Source organism: Mya arenaria, chromosome 8, assembly GCF_026914265.1.
Source record: "Mya arenaria isolate MELC-2E11 chromosome 8, ASM2691426v1".
Lineage (NCBI taxonomy): Eukaryota > Metazoa > Mollusca > Bivalvia > Myida > Myidae > Mya > Mya arenaria.
This window is the reverse complement of record NC_069129.1, coordinates 48,240,981-48,254,297: the sequence shown is the minus strand read 5'-3', so window position 1 is coordinate 48,254,297 and position 13,317 is coordinate 48,240,981. Positions and strand designations below refer to the sequence as shown.

Here is a 13,317-nt window from a genome sequence, read left to right as displayed (position 1 = left end):
TACACAAACAAGTGTATAAAAATAACCAAAACATTAAAAAAATCGACATAACCAGAACATCGAGACAACAGAGTTCGACATAGTGAGTTTCCACGGTATATTCAGTTTCTGTCAATGTGATTTCTTCTATATTGCTATTAAACTGTGACATTTCAGGCAATGGTTTTAACAACTGAAAATGTGTGTTACAGTTCTTATCGTCAGTCTTTCAGTTAAAAATGCATTTAACAAGTAAACTCCAATAAAAAAAAATTAAGACATGATTCGGTTAGTTATAAGCATCTCCTGCACGGTGTGCACGATTTCAGCAGCTTACTTTTCTGCTACTTGCTGTACTAACAAATAGGTCCAGGAAAAAATCCCCCAAACTTGCTTACACGCCCACATTTCTCGAAACATCTAAAGTCCCTTAAAACTTGATTAAGCTTAGCTCACTGATTTTGTTGTTTAATTTATTAAAGTTTGTGTAATATTCACATTCTTACGAGTTTTTGGAGTTTAAAGGGAAATTATTTTCTTGATTATCATGATAAAATAGCTTTTACTTAGAAAAACCACTCACACAAGTACGCACGCACGCACACAAACACGCACGCACACACACACACACACACACACACACACACACACACACACACACCAGCCAATCACAGGAAATATGTTGCATGATTAAATTGAATGAAAACAAAAGCTAAGAAAACTGTAACGAAGCAATACTTTTAAAGTTCGCCATGCTATAATTAGATGAAGCAGTGTGAAAAATATTACGAGTATTTTTTATAACATATTTGCACTGAAGCTATGTATGTGTTTGTTTAATATGACCATACAAACAAGTTCATTTTTTTTTCCGAAATAAACTAGTTTTTACCACAAAACAATCTCGTCTGTGAGTGACAAAAACGGCATTAATATTTTTCAGTGATAGTTTAAAATAAAATATACAAAAAAAAAATTGTCTACCTTTCTTAAAAGACAACATTTTTTTCTTTACATTTGCATAGGAAAGCATGTTTAAAATAGAGACTTGCTTGTCCAGTCATCAGTATCTTTTAAAGCTGCACTCTCACAGATTAATCGTTTTGCCAACTTTTTTATTTGTTGTCTTTGAATGAGCCATTTTTGGGAATAAATGTCTAGAAACCAGTGATATAAGAAAGCTAACAAAAATCAGATCGCAGGTGTTTATATTTACGTCCTAAAAGTGATGTTTTATGGCTTAAAGCATTACATAATATTACTTATAGTTTGAGGTATCTTCGATAACTCGAATAAAGCATTGTGATTCTGAAACATTTTGTTTTAAACCTGTCAATCTGTGAGAGTGCAGCTTTATGTGCGATATCAAAACAAGCGCATGTATAAATACATTATATTCATAATGACGTTTACAATAGGAAACTCATTCAAAACTCAGGTTTCAATATCGTATTGTAACTTCATCTAAAGCAGGGAAAAATATAACCACTTAAACGTGTAACTATCATATACACAGATTATTTAAAAAATAAGGTCATTCAATTGATTTTTTTATCATAGAAAAAATCATTTTCTAGTAAGATTATTCGTAAACATGGGCTCTAAATTCGCTTATGGAGTTCAACCAAGTTAGTGTAGATATGGCAATGACGTCTTGAAGAAGTAATTTGAACGAGCATATATTTTGAGCAATAACCGTGTTTACATTAAACAACACCAAGTCTTGTGTTTTCGCAGTAATTGCGAAAAATCCAAGCTTTCCTAGAATATGTACGGCTTATTTTAAAGCTGCACTCCCACAGATTTACCGTTTTTACAACTTTTTGTTTAATGTATTGTCTTGGAACGCGCAAATATTTGCGTAAATATATGCAAACCAGTTATAAAAGACTGCTGACATATGATCAGATTGCAGACGTTCATTTTTTCGTTCGAAAATTAATGTTTTATGGCTAAAAGCGTTACTAACGGTTTAAGAAAATTGCATAAAACATGATTTTTTTAAGTTAATATAAAAATGAAATCTTCTTATTTCTAATCGTGAACTCACAAGAAAAAAGATTCAGCACAATGCATTTTGGCGTACCTCTCTTTTATTTACAGTCGAACCCCATTGGCTTGAACTCCCGTAGACCGGCGGAAATACCTCGAGTCTCGGAAAATTCGAGCCAAGCGGGAGCCCTTAAAATGTCGTGATATGTTAAATTATATACCAATATTTGAGTTTACTTTGTTCAAGAATTATTCTCATTATTTTTGGTGGATAAAACCATCAATTATAAAGATTACCTCATGTATAATAGTGTTCCTTTAATATTGAAACGCTAAGATGTAAAAGATGCACTCTTACTCCCAAATAAGATTAACCATAATTAATAATATTATTTTAATATTCTAAAATGGATGAAGAAATGTCGAAAATAATGGTTTTTATGAAGGATACCGAGATAAATTTGAATGAAATGAGCATAAAACACGGTATTTCTACCTTATCAGACCATAGTAGACCACAGTAAATCTTTTAGCATTCACAAATCATTTAATGTCTTTGCGCTCTCTGCTATTAAATACACGGTAACAATATTGTTATAAGTAATTAATATTTTCCATAAATGCACAATTTAGTGAGTAGTTAAAGGTTTATCAGTCAAAATTGATGTTTGTTATACATGTGTATATATTGATTTTGAATAAGAGTGTCACTTTAATATGGCTGCATAGACGAGCGCTGTGATAAGGTAAGCGATATGCGTACAAAAGGCATGATATGTTAACATGTACACCGTGACAGTGTAAGCAACTAGTATATGCGTTCAGCAGATATGATCGTTCCACATTTGGCTCGTGATAAGGTAAAGTCTTATGCTGACAGAAGGCATGCTAATCTTGCATTTATCCCGTGACAAGGTAAGCTGTAATGCTGAAAGAAGGCATGATGTGTCCGCATATGGCTCGTGGCAAGGTAAGCTATAATGGCGACAGAAGTCATGATAATTCTGCATACAGATCATGACAAGGTAAGCTTCAATGCTGACAGAAGGCATGATAAATTTGCATACAGATCACCAGAATGATAATTCCGCATAAAGTTCGTGATAAGGAATCTATAATACTGACAGAAGGCATGATTATTCCGCAAATGGCTCATGACAAAGTAAGTTATTATGGCGACAGAAGTCAGGATAATTCTGCATACAGATCATGACAAGGCAAGCTTCAATGCTGACATAAGGCATGATAATTCCGCATATGGCTCGTGACTTGGTAAGATATAACGCTGAAAGAAGGCATGAAAATTCCGCAAATGGCTCGTGACTAGGTAAGCTATAATTCTGACAGAAGTCATGATAATTCCGCATATAGCTCATGGCAAGGTAAGATATAACGCTGACAGAAGGCATGATAATTCAGCATATAGCTCATGACAAGGTAAGATATAACTCTGACAGAAGGCATGATAATTCAGCATATAGCTCATGACAAGGTAAGATATAACGCTGACAGAGGGCATGATAATTCAGCATATAGCTCATGACAAGGTAAGATATAATGCTGACAGAAGGCATGATAATTCCGCATATGGCTCGTAACAAGGTTAGTTATAATAATTCCGTATTTAATTCGTGACATAGAAACCTATACTGCGGACAGAGGGTATGGTTATTCTGTATATATCTGTTTATGGAATGTTATTTTAGTAGGAACATCTATATATATCGTACAATTATACACTTATAATTATACAAGTATATATATTTTTTATTTTTAACGGCTATTATTTCGAACATGATATCTTAAGTATTACTACCTTAAACAGTGGGCATGACGTTACAAATAAGGTGAATCCGTTAAAAGGCCGAGTTCTTGATGCCTTAAAGGGACTCGCGCAAGTGTTTGGACCATATTTTTACGGGTAGGCACCTGACAACAATAATATTATAATTATGTTACTCTTTGATACCGAAGTTGCAGAAAAAAATTTCAACTTAAGTATAATAAAATGGATTAAGAAGGGAGCGAACCTACGCTGGTACAGTCAAAAGAAAATAAATAGATAACTGACAACATAACCGCTCGACCACAAGGACTCTTACAATATCCGAACAATTATTTGACCTATAATCCTTTTGTTTAAAAGCGTTTTTCTAATGCTATCTAAAATCGTGCTCTTCAAAGACAATACTATGTAAGCATTTATCAACATTTGTTTGAATGGTTCCATTGGTATGCAATTTTAGTTTTTACAATCTTAATGATTCGCTGCACTTTATTTCGACATAAAAAGTGCATTTTACTTAACATCAGCGAGTCCCTTTATCATATATATTTATTGCGTATTGCGTGAGTAAAACATTTCTTTTCCTTATCAAAATAGTCAATATATCCTAGACAACATAAGCTAGACTTCTACACAGTTGTGAATTTTAACAATATACCGGACACCACAGACAAAACTAGACATCACAGGCTACTTCACATTACAAAAGAACAACACGCATTAATTAAGTACATTAGGTGAATGGCTTGTTATTGGCAGCAAATATACAGATCAATTGAAAAAGTCGTATCCTTGATAAACATACCTTGTTTTTGAACAGGGTTGTTCAACCCTGTTCAGTGTAGCCACAAACTCGACACTCACAACATAAAATGCCCATTAATAGTAACAAGTGTCGTCTGCCTCTTTACCACCAAAAATATAGTTTAAGAAAATGCGGACTATATAAATTGCAATCTATGTTTCTAATAATCGAGCTAGATTTGACAAAGCAAGAAGCAATCATAACGCAATATCTATTTTAATCATTTAATTTGTTGAACTTAGATAAAGATTATATTTAAGTAGTATCCCTGCGCCTAAAAATAAATGCACATCGAAACGTCAACAAAGAATTACTATCCACTCAAAGCGCTTCATTCCGTCACTTGACACAATGATCTCAGGCACGTACTATAGTGCTGGTGAGTTAGCTGACGATATAGAAATAAAAGAGAGTTGCTGACCATATAGACAAAGAAGGAAAAAAATAGGTTTAGAAATTTATGATTTTCCAAGACTAATTTTGTTTAATTTATTTTATATACTTTGTATAGTGTACGTATAGACGGATGTATTTTTTTTTTTCGAAAATGGCATTTCATTGAAATGAATTGAATTATATTTCTTTGCTGGTTTGGTGTAAATATATGAGAAAATATCACGGATTTAATAACTTTTTAGGTGTTTCATTAACAATTGTTTGAAAACAATTATTTTAATTTTGATCACTTTAATCAAGACACTATTTCTCTTTAATCTGTTGTATTTTCGAAACCCCACACTTTTATGCGGAGGAAGGCTTCGTGGAGTTTGTTTCTATGCTGTTTCAATAATTCACCAGCATATTATCATTTTATCGTTCCTCCAGGTTGAGAATCCATTTTTATATAAATAATGTATATATCATTTTAAAATACTATTTAAAATTTTAACAGTGGCCCAGAAAAGGATCGTTTTCAATTTAATAATAAGTATAGTCTTTGTGTATGCCAACATCTAATTACCAACCGGAAACGTTTTTTTAATTCACCCTGGATGATCAACCAATTTCTATTTTATTTCTCTGGTTAATAAATCCATTGCAAGCCTTACTCATATTGTAACACCATAGGATGGAGTCTTATGCTGGGATTGATTGCATTCTCCTTCCTGGTTTGCCTGGTTACACAGCGACGTTAACTTTATTGTCAATAAAATATCAATTTGTCATTTACCATCATGCTCCAATAAACTTGGGGCGGCCCCTGTGGGGTTTTTTTCACGGGGACTCTTAGATTCACTGTGCTACATATCAGCACCTTATTAATACACATATGATCGTGAATCATAATGGTGAAAACCCGTATAAAACCCTGTTCATGCAGCGCTATCAGCGCGTTGATTGATATGTAGTATGTATGCAATGTGCTGTTTGTGGAGTTCTTTGGCGTTTACCCAGTGCCATTAAACCGGTTTTATGTTTAAACGTTTTGCTACTGTCGTAATGAGCTTGTTTCTGTAGTTTTTCGCATAAATATTCCAGTTGAACTGTGACAGATGGAAGTCACATCACATGGATGCCGCTTTATCGAATGTGAAAACTTTAGGAAACTGTTTCCCCGAAACACGATTTTCAAACGATAGATTAAGTTATAAACGAAGCACACCACACGCAAACAGGGACGCTTGAATCATCTGAAACAAAACTATTTTTGAAAATGTTTTTAAAAATAACATAATAACAACTTGATACAGTCTACTCAAGAAAACTATATGTTAATTCCGGATAAAACTGCCACATGTATGTAGAGATAATCATCGTTGACAATACTAATATCCTACTACATGTATAATAAAAACGGGTGGGTGGGCGGGTCCAAACATATTTCACTAACGTTTTCATGCTGCCAATAAAAATGCATCGAGTGACGAAACCACGCCGCCAACTACCTTAAATATTCCTGCACGTACAGCCCGCACGTTCCCGCCAATATTCCTACGCCAAACGACAAATAAGAGACGACAAACCGTTTATTTTGAAACGGTAAAATATATTTAAAGGAACACCATTGGGATCCTCAAATGAATTTCTTATATGCATTGAGTGTAAGTACCATACTTAACTTTGCCCACTTACTTGTTGGTAATTTCAATCAGCTGATTGTTAAATAAATGTAATTTTGATAACTTTCAACCATTTCTCTATTCTTTCATTTTTAAGCATTCAAAATGTCTATACTATACATTAATTGTTCACACTATATTTAAAGTACTTTCGAATAAATTATCATGATTATGAAGACATAATGACAAACAATTGTATAAAGCTTGATATATACATGTAACTATGCCATCTGCAGTATAATCTTATTTGCTGTTTTGAGATAATTCTGTAAAAAATAAGACCTTTGTGACTGTGTGTTATGTTTCATGCACAGCAACCCAAATCATATTGCCATACACTATGCAGTATTTAAAGAGCCTTGCTAACATTTTATTAAATGGGTAACGAAATAAGGGGAGGGATGGGCAAAGGGAGAGGGATGGGGATGGGGGAGAGGGATGGGCAAAGGGAGAGGGATGGGGAAAGGGGAGGGATGGGGAAAGGGAGAGGGATGGGGAAATGGGGGGATGGGGAAAGGGAGGGATGGGGAAAGGGATAGGGATGGGGAAAAGGGGGTCTGGGTAAAGGGGAGGGATGGGGAAATGGGGGATGGGGAAAGGGGGGGGATGGGGAAAGGGAGAGGGATGGGGAAAGGGGAGATGGGAGAAGGACGATGGATGGGGGAAAGAGAGAGGGATGGACAAAGGGAGAGGGATGGGGAAAGGGAGAGGGATGGGGAAAGGGGGAGTGGAGGGATGGGGAAAGGGAGAGGGATGGGGAAAGGGAGAGGGATGGACAAAGGGAGAGGGATGGGCAAAGGGAGAGGGATGGGCAAAGGGGGGAGTGGAGGGATGGGGAAAGGGAGAGGGATGGGGAAAGGGAGAGGGATGGGGGAAGGGGAGGATGGGGGAAAGGGAGAGGGATGAGGAAAGTGAGGGGATGGGGATAGGGATAGGAATGGACAAAGGGAGATGGATTGGGAAAGGGAGAGGGACGGGGAAAGGGGGAGGGCTTAGGAAAGGGAGGAGGATGGGAAATCGGAGAGGGATAAGGAGAGGGTGCAGATGGGGAAAGGGAGAGGGATGAGAAAAGAGAGGGGATGGGGAAAGGGAGAGGAATGGGCCAAGGGAGAGGCAGGGTGGAGGTTAGAAGGATGGACAAAAGGAGAGGGATGGGGAAAGGCTGAGGGATGGGCAAAGGGAGAGGGATAAGGAAAGTGACGAGGGTGGGGGAAGGGAGATGGATGAGGAAAGCGAGGGAATGGTGAAATGGATAGGAATGGGCAGAGGGAGAGAAGTGAGGAAAAGGAGAGGGACGGGGAAAGGGAATGGGATTTGGAAAGGAAAAGGAATGGGCAAAGGGAGAGGGAGGGGGGGGGGGTTAGAAGGATGGGCAAATGGAGAGGGATGGGGAAAGAAAGAGGGATGCGAAAAAGGAGAGGGATGCGAAAAAGGAGAGGGATGTAGAAAGGTAGAGGGATGTAGAAAGGTAGAGGGATGGAGAAAGATAGAGTGATGGTGAAAGGTAAAGGGATGGGAAAAGGGAGAGGGATGGGGAATGCTAGGGGTTGACGAAAAGGAGAGGGGTGGGCAAAGTAAGAGGGATGGAAAAGGGAGAGGGATGGGGAAAGGGATTGGTAGAAAAGAGGGAGAAGGGTAAAAGGAAAGGGCTGTGGAAATTGGGAGTGGAGGGATATGGAGAGTGGTAGGCGGTTATTACAGTGGAAATAGACAAGGAATATACGTAAAGGTTGAACTTTGAGATTGGAGAGGGTTGTTTTACTGTCCGTCGTGAAGTTAACTCGACAGTGTTATAGTTTTTTTATTATTATTATTAAATAATAACGAAATTATAATAATAATTGGGCAAAGGGAGAGGCAGGGAGGGTTAGAAGGATGGGCAAATGGAAAGGGATGGGCAAAGGGATCACTAATTTCGTTTTAATAATAATAATAATAATAATTATTATTATTATTATTAGTATTAGTATTATTATTATTATTATTATTATTATTATTATTATTATTATTATTAATATTATTATTATTATTATTATTACTATTATTATTCGGTTCTGCCTATTCACATCATTATCGGTCCATAAAATCCGGAGTCATTTTGATGTAAATACCTTGAGTATGTAGTATCTTAAATCGCATGTTTACAAACGTTTTAACCTAAACGTGAATCGATACAAAGGTGATCTATGGACATGCGCAGTGGATGAAATGAATTTACTTTCTTGCTGGTTTAAAAGATCAACAGAATAAAGGTAAATATTGTTTGTATTTCTTTATTAAGAAGTGTTTGACCGACATTTAAAGCAAGATTGTGTAGGGAAAAATAATAAAAAAGCACATTTGAACGATCTCTAATGCTGTTCTAAATTAGAACATCGATCACTACTTTCGTTTTGAAAATGATTCGTATAGACAAGAAATTTTATCTTTGTTTAAGGTCAGTGTTTTACTTGATTGTACTGAATCTGTGTGTTTTCATTTGAATGAAACACTAAGTTTATAAAAGTAATTCATATAGTTCGTTTACACAGATGGAGGTACCCGGAAAGAAGCGTGACCATGACCTTGACAAGGGTTCCACTGACGCCACTGTCTACTGCCAGCCGTGTGGAGAGGGCGGTAAACGCGCTGTGGCTCAGGGCTTCTGTCAGACCTGCGAGGAGTATATGTGCGCTCCCTGTGTCGAATACCATAAGAGATTGAAGATGTCCAGGAACCATATTTTGCTGTCCAGAGATAGGATGCCCTTCTTCTACCCGACAACGAAGAAATCATCTATCGCCGACACGGATTATTGTAACCACCACCCGAAGGAGATGATCAAGTTTTAATGCCCGACCCACGGAGACCTTGGCTGTGGTGATTGTGTCGTACTCGATCATCGAAGCTATAAAGTTGACTATATCGCTGATGTGGCTAAAGAATTCGTCACTGGAAAAGAATTCAGAGAGCTGGAACCATCAATTGAACAAGCTGAAGATCTTTTATCCGGGCTTATTAGTAACGTCAAGGAGATTTTTGGTGAAGTTGAAAACCAGTCTAAGGTTGAGATAGATAAACTGAGGAAGTTCTGTGCAGAAATAAACACAAACCTGGACCGGCGCGAGAAGGAGTTGCTCGACAACATCGAGAAGGTCAAGACCGAGGATGAGAACGCGCTGACTGCACTTAAGACCGATTGTGAGTTGATGAAAACCCGACTTGAGGCCATGAGGACGGAAGTGACTTCCGGTGACGTCTCGGTGAACCAGCGGTATGTAACGGCAAGGCGAGGCATGAAGGAGCTACGGGGAATTTTTGACAATATGGAGAAGATGGCTGATAGGATGAACGCCCGGAAGTACCAGTTTACTAAGGACGCTGACACAGAGCGGCTACTGGGTTCGAAAATGGGCCTTGGAACACTTGACGTTGCGGGGGAGTTTCGAAAGAATAGTATGTTTAAAAATCACTTTACATGTTTAAGTATCACTTGACTCTAAAAAGGATAGCGTTGTAATTATTTGATTAAAATTCTAAATAATATCTCAATAATTGTCCTTATATTGAGTTCTTGTTCATAATGGCCAAAGCAATTACTTAAATTATGACACAGAAGTTAAACTTAAACTAAATGAAAACGTTTTAATACAAAATTACTGATCATCAATAAGTTTTTGCTGCAATCAATTCGGTAAACCCGCCTGGTTGCAAGTACACTGCAAGTACACTGTAAACAAACATAAATGGGCCTCGAAGCGTATGCCAACGCAGCCTGTTTTTCCCATTCGGTATAACTTGGAATTTATCATAAAATCCATAGTTATTGGGCTTACTGTACATAAGCGTATTTGTAGCAACATTTTTTACAGTGTCATATAAATATATTTCAAGGTTTTCACAACACTCCGACCTTTTCCATCTAAAACAAAAATAACTTTGATTTATATGTATTTTTCTGTTCGAAATACTATCTTTTATGACTTTTTTAAAAAGGTGACTCTAAGTAATGGCAATGCCCATTTTAAGTGCAGTGTCTTTTATGGCCAACATTTGCACCCGGGGCAAACATATCAACGGGATGCACATTTGGCCTTGGTGTAAATTTTTGACGAGTTTATATGACAATTTTGAAAAGTAAAAAAAATCAATAAAAAACAAAAGTTATAAATAATTTGCCAAAACATTTCGACAGATTTTTTATATATCAATGCGTTACTTTTATTGTTTTATGTCGAATATTCGAATTAAGACCCCCAAAATAGAAACACACGCTGGGACATAAGGCAAATTTGCCTCCGAAAGAAAACAAATGCATGTTTGCGCTTTTTTATCCCTGGGGTAAATCTTGTCACAATAATTGGGCTAAAATATCAAACTGACAGAAAAGACGTGTTAATAATGTGTTTGTAAGATATACTGGGAAAATTGTACAGTGAATTTGTTTGCAGGCGTTCTTAAGACGGGAACATAAAAATGATTATAACTCAACTTGTCAAATATAGCTTTTGGTGCTCACTCGGTTAATTTTATTGTATATTACACTAAAACCAAAAACACCTCTTTATCATTTATATTTATTACCGGGTGTCCGTGTCTTGTTTGTTTAATCTAAATTTTCTCATTGAAAAAAACACTTAAAATTGAAGCTGCACCCTTTTAAAAAAAGTTTAAACCATAGTCTCATTTAAGTTTATAAGACGAAAGTGAAAAAAAATTAATCTAGTCCATTATTGTGTTCAGTTCCAGTTCCTGACCTCTCTACTGTGACATGGAAGAATGAAGCAGACATCAACGTCATAACGCCACAAGACCAGGGAACCTGCATTATTACCGGCCTCGCTCTGCTGTCTCCCGGTCCCTTCCTTCTGACTGACCAAGGTAACAGCTGTGCCAAACTGGTGGACGCCACCACCCGCGCCGTCACGTCCCGACTCGAACTGCCAGTCCAGCCCTGGGACGTGTGTGCGCTTCCTGGTGACCAGGCTGCTGTCACTCTCCCGGATAAGTCCATGATACAACTGCTGTCTACGAAAGAAGGGCAGTTGTCGCGTGGAAAGGAAATTAAAGTATCATCTGGTTGTTATTGTATTACATACTACAACAATAGACTATACGTTTCTTACGTATCAAACCCGCGTATTGAAGTGATGACATTGGATGGGCTTATTACCAGTAACATTCAAACAGTGGATGGAAGACAAGCTTTCCAACTCCCACTATACCTGACTGTGTCAGCTTCCACACCACCGACCCTGTACGTGTCTGACTGTACTACACACAACGTCCACCAGCTGTCTCTAGACGGGAAGATCCTACGAGAGTACAGTGACATGAAGCTCAAATATCCCAAGTACGTGGTGGCGGTAGGTCCGGGTCAGCTGCTCGTGTGTGGGCCACAACGTGATGCTGCTGACGGAGAGGGACGTCAAGATGGCGGAAATACTGGGGAATAAGAACGGACTTACCTTTCCCTACTCTGTGTCCTTCTGTCCCCACACACGTACAATAGTTGTCGGGATGTTCGGGAATGACCCATTGAATATATTTAATGCAAACTGACAGTGTTTCTTCCTTAGTCGTGATTGTTATTTTTAGGAAGACATTACCATGCATTAAATTATCTTTAAACAACTGAAAAGTAAATGCAAAAACATTTTTTTTACAATTTCAGCTTGCGGTTTTGATTTGTTTTTTTTGTAACCTTGTGTTATCAAAATGAATAACCATTTATATTAAATGACATGTACATTATATCGAATAAATATTAAGTGTATTTTGCAGTTATGTTTAGCAAGAAATAGAAAAACAAATTAGTGTAAATATTGTAGTAATATCATAACATTTTTTTCAAATAACTATAAAGGATGTTTTCAATGTTTTCAATGGAAATTTCCAAGTGTAAATCCAGCTTCAATTTGAATAGAAAAAATGATAAAATGATTTTATACCTTCAAATTTAAGGTATCTAATAAAATGTATGTACATTTTTTGAGTATTTACGTATCTTGAGACACAAAAGTGATATTGACTTTTTATTAAATTGTATGTAATACTTCTTCATTTAACCATGTCCTGAAAATAAGTTAAACCAAAGATTTCACTTAAACATTTTAAATAAAAAATGTGTATAAACAAATCTTGAAGTGTCGGTTGAGAAATCCTGTAAATATATGTTAGCTGATTGGGCTCTGTATTTATGTTAAAGAATCACTCTGTGTTCTTAATGTTTAGATGTACTTGTGATTTGGTCTTAATAAACGTATATTATTTATTTTAAGCAATAATCAATAAAGAAAGGCAATGGCCTGTCGCAAATATTAATTCTTTTCTGTTAAGGCCATCATTTAAATTTATCTGATTAGTGGTTAATATTCCACAGCGGTTAATTTCATAAGAGCTTCATTATGGCAGGTGTCAATGGGATATTCCGAGAATAGCTAGAAGTGTCGCAAAATGACCCATATACTTACATTATTTTCACCGCCCCGATAGCTCAGTGGTGGAGTGTTCTCTTCGGGTGCGGTAATTCGGGGGTTCACACACCGGCGGCGTCAAACAGGAAAACGATAAAACATGTTATCAGAAACTCACTTGCCAAGCGCTCGGTATACGTATTGGGAAACGGGTACTGGTTCAACCCTGGGAAGATGACCCCGTGTTTCGAAGAGGTCTCTGCGCAAATAGCTACGGCTCAATCACTGAACTCATGTACC

At 37.0% G+C, this 13,317-nt stretch overlaps 2 protein-coding genes across 2 annotated transcripts; both read left to right on the top strand.

Annotated features, from left to right (window-relative positions):
• Positions 1-7,060: 7,060 nt before the first annotated feature.
• Positions 7,061-7,528, top strand: LOC128244301 (protein qua-1-like). Its single transcript, XM_052962317.1, has one exon. The coding sequence runs from the start codon at positions 7,061-7,063 to the stop codon at positions 7,526-7,528; it is 468 nt and encodes a 155-aa protein (XP_052818277.1).
• Positions 7,529-8,809: 1,281 nt separating this feature from the next.
• Positions 8,810-12,848, top strand: LOC128242911 (uncharacterized). Its single transcript, XM_052960341.1, has 3 exons — positions 8,810-8,874; positions 9,154-10,057; positions 11,345-12,848. Exons 2-3 carry the CDS (start codon positions 9,811-9,813, stop codon positions 12,055-12,057), a joined length of 960 nt encoding a protein of 319 aa, XP_052816301.1. The 5' UTR covers positions 8,810-8,874; positions 9,154-9,810; the 3' UTR covers positions 12,058-12,848.
• Positions 12,849-13,317: the final 469 nt, after the last annotated feature.